Source organism: Dipodomys ordii, unplaced genomic scaffold (genome assembly GCF_000151885.1).
Source record: "Dipodomys ordii isolate 6190 unplaced genomic scaffold, Dord_2.0 Scaffold2, whole genome shotgun sequence".
Taxonomy (NCBI): Eukaryota; Metazoa; Chordata; class Mammalia; order Rodentia; family Heteromyidae; genus Dipodomys; species Dipodomys ordii.
The window spans coordinates 7,419,465-7,427,853 of record NW_012267218.1 but is presented as its reverse complement, the minus strand read 5'-3'; the positions used below and the strand labels follow the sequence as shown (position 1 = coordinate 7,427,853).

At 53.7% G+C, this 8,389-nt stretch overlaps 1 protein-coding gene across 1 annotated transcript; it reads left to right on the top strand.

Annotated features, from left to right (window-relative positions):
• Position 1: 1 nt before the first annotated feature.
• Positions 2–5,848, top strand: Glrx5 (glutaredoxin 5; the record flags this gene model as incomplete). The annotated part of the gene is made up of 2 exons (XM_013013204.1): positions 2–167; positions 5,291–5,848. Coding segments are annotated over 2 exons (342 nt in total), but the record flags the coding sequence as incomplete, so codon positions are not given.
• Positions 5,849–8,389: the final 2,541 nt, after the last annotated feature.

The window sequence follows — 8,389 nt, the reverse complement described above, 5'->3', positions numbered from 1 at the left end:
GCGGCTGGACGGGCTGGTGAAGAAGGACAAGGTGGTGGTCTTCCTCAAGGGGACGCCGGAGCGGCCCCAGTGCGGCTTCAGCAACGCCGTGGTGCAGATCCTGCGGCTGCACGGCGTCCGCGACTACGCGGCCTACAACGTGCTGGACGACCCCGAGCTGCGGCAAGGTCAGCCCGCCGCGGGGAGGCCGACGGCCGACGGCTGAGGGCGCCGCGGGAGGCCGGGGCCGGTGGGCCGGACTCGGGGTTTCGGGGGCCTGTGATTGGGGCCCGGTGAGCCCCTGCCCGTCTGGGGTGCCAGCGGTGGAGGATCTTAACGGACTGCAGCATCTTGGCGGGGAGGGACCCACGGGGCCCCGTTCCCATGGCCAGCTCGGGCCGAGGCGTCCCTCGACCCTCACTTTGTGGCGCGTTTGTCTCTGACAGCGTCCGAGAAACGTGATCAGTAGCATGAGTCCCCCGCCTTTTGGGCTGCCCAAGTGTGGCAGAGAGGGTGCCCCAAGACTTGGAGGGCTTCTGCGGATGGGGGACCGGGCTGCGGTGGGGGCTGCCCTGGTCCGAGGCACTGAGGTCTGAGGCTGGCCGTGGGATCCCGGGCTCCGAGGACCTGGGGCCCGTTCAGCTTACAGACACATGGCAGGGGTCGACGGTGATTCCCAGCGGGACTTATTTGGGGTCGGGTTGGAGGAGCAGGGGGACGGGGAAGGACGTTGTTTAGTTTGGGATCCTCAAGCGCTGGGAGCCACGAGACCGGGGCCTGGGGCTTGGGCTGGGGAGAGGAAGCTACAAGGATTTCTGCCCCACCAGCTAACAAACTGCCATCTAGTACAGATCTCCAAGAGTAGCTGGCCCCTGTGTCCTCCCACTGTCCTGGGGGGAGCAGAGAGGGCCCTGGCAGCTAAGTAGCAACTTTCCTGCAATGTGTGAAGCATTGCAATGTGTCAAAGGCACTGGGACCCACCGGGCTTCTTGGTCTGGGTTGTTTGGGGATAGGTGGAGAAGTGGGGAGACTGCACCCTTTCCCCCTGCATTGGCCTGGGGTGGGGAACTGGCCCGCACATATCCCTGGTGTCCAGGGCTCCTGTTGGGTCACAGTGTGCTGGAGAGAAAGACTTGAGTGTCGGGATTTACTGTTCTCCATGCCTGACCATAGTGCATATCGCTGGCATTGTTGAGGCAGGCTCCTGTTAATAAGGAAAGCAAATTTGAGTGAGAATCCCCTGTGGCCAGCCCCTGACACACCCTTGGACAAATCTTCTAACCGCATTTTTCTTAACAGTAAAGTCAAAATGATGAAAAGCAACTTGGAGAAGAGACAGTAAGAGTCATAGAGAGCTTAGCAATCCCTTGGCAATGGTGGCTCCCACCTTTGTGGTAGTTTTGGTGGGTGGAATCCAAGAGGCAAGTGTGGCAGAGTGAAAGCCACTCAGACTGCTTGTAGGTTTTACCATATTACCCTGTGTTATGCTCATGGTCCTGGGCCTCCCTGATCAACCAGAAGTCCGCTGTTTGCTAGGCGCAGGCTTATCGCCCACAGGGGTCCTGCCCTTCAGAGGCAGCTTTTGGCTTCAGAGATAAGCGTCTGCTTGTGTAGCCCTCACCAGAAAGTTGTGTCATTGATACCTTGCTTAATATGATGTTTTGAGAGTCTTTGGCTTGTGAATTTACATTCTCCTGTTTAGTATAAGTGGAAATGAGCTATATTAAAATATGGCTAATAAACTGAAAATGAATGGAAGTAAGGATGAATACTGATAGCAAGAATCTTCCTGTTCTCTCTCTTACATATTTGAGTTTTGATCTCAAAACCTATGTGTTCACATAACAGTGGAAAGAACCTGTTTCTTAACTTGAAGATTTCACTGGATTGTCATTTTGGTTAATAAGTGTGTTGAATAAATAATTAGATATGTCAGACATAGTGATTCACACCTGTGATCCTAGCTACCCAGAAGGCTAAGATCTGAGCATCAGTTTGAAAAGTCTATGAAACTTTTATCTACAATCAATCACCAGAAGGCTGGAAGTGGAGCTCTGGCCCAATTGGTAAAGTACCAACCTTGAACAAAAAAGCTAAGGACAACACCCAGGCTCTGAATTCAGGCCCCCCATACACACACACACACACACACACACACACACACACACACACACACACACACATGAGTAATAATAATAATAATTGAATCTAACCTGTCTTTTGTGGCTTGGAAGATTGTCAGTTAGTGGCATGTGCTAAGTCAGCCTGGAGCGAGGTGATGTAAGCCTTTCCCACTTGGGGGCCTCCCTTATTGGGACAGGTTAGGACCTGACCACAGGAGGACCTGACCGCACTCCCGTGAACCGCACTCTTGCTGAGAGAGGCTGCCAGCCTGCTAGGCTGCTCCAGCTGCGAGGCTGTCTCACCTTCCCCTCCTGCATGGTCACTGGGACCCGCAGCCAGGCTCCTGCAGAGACAGCCTGATGTGGCAGAGGGCCCAGCCCCTGGGACCACGCTGTCTCCTGGGTCTGGGAAACGTGAAGCAGCCTTGTCTGTTCAGAGCTCAGTGCTGCCTCACAGCCACCTTTGTTTCTGGGCTGCAGTCTCCAGACCTGTTAGTGCACACTTAGCCTTTGCCCTACAGAGAACCAGGAATGTGTACTTACGCAACCAGCCCGCTGAAGTCTGCTTCTGCAAAGCAGGCCTTCAGTGGCTGTGGCAGCAGGGAGGCAAAGGCTGCTCTTACGGCACAGTTTACTGTGTGTGCGCTGCGCTGTGTGTGGCCCCTTACCTAGGAGCTTGCAGAAACCCTCTACTAGCTGCTGATCATTGTTATCTTTCCAATTGTAGAGTATCGGAAGCTGTTCCTCATAGCCAGCTCTTCCCTGTACCTGCCCACTGGCCTCTTCATATTCAAAGCACCATTCATATATTCTTTTGTGTCTGACTGTCTGGCTCTCTCTCCCCTCTCATATTTCAGTACATGGCCTTGTGCTCTCCCTTAGCCTTTTTATTCCAGGCTGGCTGGTGCTCCACCACTTGAGCCAGCCTCCATTTCTAGCTTTTTTGCTGAATAATGAGAGATAAGGGTCTGACAGACCGCTGCCTGAGCTGGTTTTGAACTATGATCTCAGGTCTCAGCCTCCCGAGTAGTTAGGGTTTTAGGTGTGAGTCACCAGTCACCAGTGCTGGGCGAATATTAAGAATTGGAAATAAGCTGAGCCTCCTGAGCATCAGGGGCGTTCATGCAGCGTAGCCTGCCGCGAGCGCTGACGGCGGCCGAGCCTCTGTGCCTGCCTGGTGGATCGCCATGCTGTCTGTGAGAATGAAACGGCACCTGTACTTGGTTGGGGCCGAGGCTGTTGTTGCCCTCTTTCCTGGAACTTGGCTAAGAACGGAGCAGGCAGGCTTCCTCTGGAGGGCAGGGAGGAAATCCCTCAGCCTGGGTGGGCTCTGAGACCCCCTCCATCGATTCCGTTCTCTTGTCGGGTAAAAGCACTCTTAGATGTCTGAGCATGCTGAGATCCAATAAAATTTTGTTTACAAAAGTAGGAAGAGGAAGTGGAGCTGTGGCTCAAGTGGTAGAACACTAACCCTGAGTGAAAAAACTCAGGGACCACACCCAGGTCCTGAGTTCAGGCCCCAGGACAAGCACATCAAAAAACACAACACGACTGAGAAGGTGGCTCAGTGGCAGAGTGCTTACCTCACGAGCATGAGGCCTTGGGTTCGATTCCTCAGCACCCCATAAGCAGAAAAAGCCGGAAGTGGCGCTGTGGCTCAAGTGGTAGAGCGCTAGCCTTGAGCTGAAGAGCTGAGGGACAGCGCCCAGACCCAGAGTTCAGGCCCCACAACTGACAAAAAAACAAAAAAACCACCCTGTGTGAAAACCTGAGCTCCCCCGGTGGTGTCCGATGATCGCACCCTAGCCCGAGCTGCCCTGCATTCTGTCCCCATGCTGCCCGCTTCACCTGTTCCTCCACAAAGCTCCTCTGTGGAGTGGGGTAGAGATGTTGGCACTGAGAGAGCGGCCGCCCGGCCCTAGCCCTGTGCTGGCGGCTTTCGGGGAGCAGTAACTCTGTGAGAGGATGCTAGTCCCCTTTTGCCAACAAGAAGACTGAGGCTCGCGGTTTGGCTGCCCTGCAGGGGGCAGTTTATTTTGAGGTTCAGTGTGTTTCACCAATGTAGATCCTCATCAAAAGCAACGGGGAAAAATCTGTTGGGAAAGATTGAAAAGGCCGCTTTTACATCACACACATGAATGGTTTCTCTGTGTAAAAAGGTATGTAAGGAAGCTTAGGAGAATTAAAGGGCGCTCCTGATAACTTAGATGCTTAATCATCCCAGGAGAGAGCCTTGCTGCCCGCATTGTCGAAAAGGAAGTTCCCACGGGCTGTATTTGAGCGCAGAGTTAAAAATGAGGACAAACCCAAGCCAGGCAGCTTCCGTGCTGGCCTGCTTTTACTAGGATGACAGACTTGACTCTGGGTGCCTACTTACTTAGTCCTGTAAATACACCCCCAGGGATTAGAAGTTCTTGAATATCTAGCTGATTGATGATCCCATTGGGGATCTTTTTTATTTTTTGCTGGACAGGGCTCTGTGCAGCCCGAGGCTGCCCAAGAACTCACAGTTCCCCTGCTTGCTAGAGGACTACAGGTGTGAGCTACCACGCCCAGCTCGTGGCCACTTGGTTCTGGCTGGGTTGTGATGTCTAGAGAAGTTAAAGCCTGTGACTCCTGGCTTTCTCTAGCTCTGTTATTTAAGCAAAGTGCACATTCACATGAAGTGGTTGTTCAAGGAGGGGTTCATTGTGTATGTCCATTCATCATCTGTTCCCCTTCCCTCCCCCACGCCCCTTTCTTTCTCCCAGTGCCAGTACTGGGGCTTGAACTCAGGGCCTGGGTGCGTCCCTGAACTTTTTCACTCAAGGCTGGTGTTCTACCACTTGAGCCACAGCTCCACGTCTGGTTTTTTCCTTGTTAATTGGAGATAGGGGTCTCACGGACTTTCTTGCCTGGGCTGGCTTTGAACCTTGGTCTTCAGGTCTCAGCCTTCTGAGCAGCTAGGATGCCAGGTGTGAGCCACCAGCGCCCAGCTCTGCACCACGTCTCCTAAAAAGCCTCCAGAGGTGGAAGTGGGCGGGCTTGGAGAGAGGGTGGCCTGTCCAGGGCTTCCCGTGTGGTCCCTTGATAGTGAGATGCCACCTGTGGTGGGGGTGGAGGCAAGGGGGAGGCTGGGGCTTCTGGGTGCGGGCAGGGGTGAGCACCACGGCTGGTCATTTGCGTAATGCTCCACTGTCCCTCCACAGGCATTAAAGATTACTCCAACTGGCCCACCATCCCACAAGTGTACCTCAACGGCGAGTTTGTGGGGGGCTGCGACATTCTTCTGCAGATGCACCAGAACGGGGACCTGGTGGAAGAGCTGAAAAAGCTGGGGATCCGCTCTGCCCTCCTTGACGAGAAGGACCAGGACTCCAAGTGAGACACCGCGGGCCTGCGGGGCAGAGACCCACTGCCTTTTGGAAGAGCCTTACCACGCCGCGTGCCACAGCCGCCCGCCCGCCTGCCTGGCCGTTGCCCGCCACAAGCAGGCCAACTTGGCATGTGCTCTTGGCGTGAGATTGTCCCGTTGTGACCTTCACGACCCCACGCTGTAACAATTCATGTGTGGACACAATTCTTTCTGGCGTTGTCTTCTTCGTGGCCCGTCTGAAGTGTGTTAGTCACTTGGCAAAGATGCTGTAGCCTCTCCCCGCCCCCCCCAATTGTTTTTGTAACTTCTTCTATGCAGAAAAATGATGGACAAAGAAGAGAATGTGGTAGCTGGGGTGTCCTTTTTAAAAATAAACTGCCAGCTCAGCGAATGGCGTGTGAATGGTTGATCTGCTTAGGGGTGACTAGCATTGGCTCTCCTACTCGACCACTAAAATTGCCATGAGAATTGCAGGAGGCTGCACTCTGCTTCTCCGGGAGACAGGTGTGAGGGCGTGGCGGAGGGTGTGTCCTCCGGCCAGGTGGAGGTGGGCAAGGCCAGAGGAGGATGCCCAGCTGCTGGCTCAGGTGGATGAAGGCTTGGCCTGGTCACTGAGGTGTGGTATTTTTGGTTTTGTTTCTCTGACGGTATTAGGATTGAGCCCAGGGTCTTGCACATGCAAGGCGAGTTCTACACTGAGATGCATCCCCAGCAGAGTTCACACTGGGTTTTTCTTCGTTTCCTGTCACTTGAACTCAGGGCCTGTGCACTGTCCCTGAACTCTTTTGCTCAGGACTAGCACGCTATCACCTTGAGCCACAGCTCCACTACTGGTTTTCTGGTAATTAATTGAAGATAAGAGTCTCATGGACTTTCATGCCTAGGCTGGTTTTGAACTGTGATCCTCAGATCTCAGCCTCCTGAGTACCTAGGGTTACAGGGCTGAGCCACCAGCATCCAACTGCACTGATTTTTGAGTCAGGGTCTCACTTTTTATTCCAGGATGGCTAGGAAATCCCTGTGTAGCCCAGGCTTGCCTTGGACTGAAGCCTTAGCTTCCCAAGCTCAGCCACTACGGTGTCTTGTAAGACTTCTACAGGGCTTCTCCCTCCCAGTGTGAAGAGCCAGTGGGAGGGCTTCACAGTGACCCACGGGAAGGAAGTCCCTCCTGTCCCAGGTGTATCCCTCTGCAGGAAGCTCTCTGTCATCCATAGGGGCCAGATAGCATGCTTAGACCTGTATCCCTAGCTGAGCACCAGTGGCTCGTGCCTGTAATCCTAGCTACTCAAGAGGTTGAGATCCACAGATCATGGTTTGGAGCCAGTCCAAGAGACTCATCTGAAGTAAACCAGCAAAATGCAGAAGCTAAAGTGTGACTCTAGTGATAGAGTTCCAGCTTTGAGCGAAAAAGCTAAGCCAGTGTGTGAGGCCATGAGTTCAAGCCCTAATACTGCCACAAGAAAAGGAGATGCCTCCTTAGGGCTGCAGGGGCAGGAGAAAGGCCACCTTCACATGATGACCACTTCCTTGAAGCCTTCTTGAGCTCCATTTCCTTCCCAAGAGGCCCAGAGCTGCTCCCTCGGCTGTCACCCTCCCCCAGAGGTAGGATTCAAAAGGAAGGAAGTAGAGCTGCACTCTACAGAGACCAAGGGCTGGCTGTCACTGGCTGTCAGCTTATAGCTGCGTGGAGAGCAGCTCCTGCCAAAGTAAAGGTTTTCAGCGCATGAACTGCACTCCCGGCCTGCTTGTGTAGGCCAAGCCTGCACAGGCTCCTGTAGGAAGGAGGCTGTGCTGTCAGCCAAGGGGTCCCGTGTGTCCAGCACAGGGTCTAGGAGCTGGGCGGGCATCTGGCAGTGTGGCAGAAGGGGAGACATTTTCTGGGCGGTTCTGTGAGTCAAGTGTAGTAGAACTGAGGTCAGGTCATGCGTGGGTGTGACCAGCTGGCTTGGAAGCCCCTTCCCTAGCTTCGGTGGAAGAACCCCCCCAGTTTCCTTCACCTGTCCTCCCCCATCCACCTCTGTGATGCCTGGTGCATAGCCAACCCCTCTCTCCCTCCAAAGCCATGCAAACTCTGATTTGCCTCCTGCTCTTTCTCTGATCATCCGGCAGGGGGCGTGGCTGTGGTGGCCAGCGTGCAGGGCAGCTTTCCTTCCTAGGGGTTGGTCAGGTGGTGCTAGGTGCTCACAGCAGAGAGCAGTTCCCAGCCGTCCCAGCCCCTCCTGTGCTTGGGCACAATAACCGTGCTAGCCTGGACGACAGGTGCCTGGCAAGAACAAGGCCATCGCGAGCCACCCGTTTCTGCTGCATGGGGCAGTCAGTCATTCTGCTGCCTGCAGTATTCACCTCCAGGGTTTGCTTTTATGTGCTACTCCTGGGGCTTGAACTCAGGGCCTGGGTGCTGTCCTTTGGATGTTTTTGCTCAAGGCTAAAGCTCCAATTCCAGCTTTTTGGTGGTTAACTGGAGATTATAGTGGCATGAACTTCCTGCCCAGCTTTAAACTTTGACCTTTACACCTCAGCCTTCTGAGTAGTAAGGATCACCGGTGTGAGTCAGCAGCAGTTGGCTGTTTTTCTTTCCTGTCATTACTGGGGCTTGAACTCAGGCTCTTGTTTCTCCAGTGGCCTTTTAGGTTTTGCTTAAGACTAGCACTCTGTCACTTGAGCCACATGAACCTCATGAATTTTCCTGCCTGGGCTATCTTTGAACCAGGATTGTCAGATCTCAGCCTCCTTAGTAGCTAGGATTACAGGCATAAGCCACCAGTGCTCAGCACTTGCAGGGTTTAAAGAGAACCCAGATACGTCTACCTCTATTAGCTGGGAATTTGTCTCTGACACTAAATGACCACATGTAGTGCATTTGACAGTCATCGAAGTGGAGTATCTCAGTTGCTTTAGGGGACAAGAGAGTGTTCAGCCAGAAAGATTACTG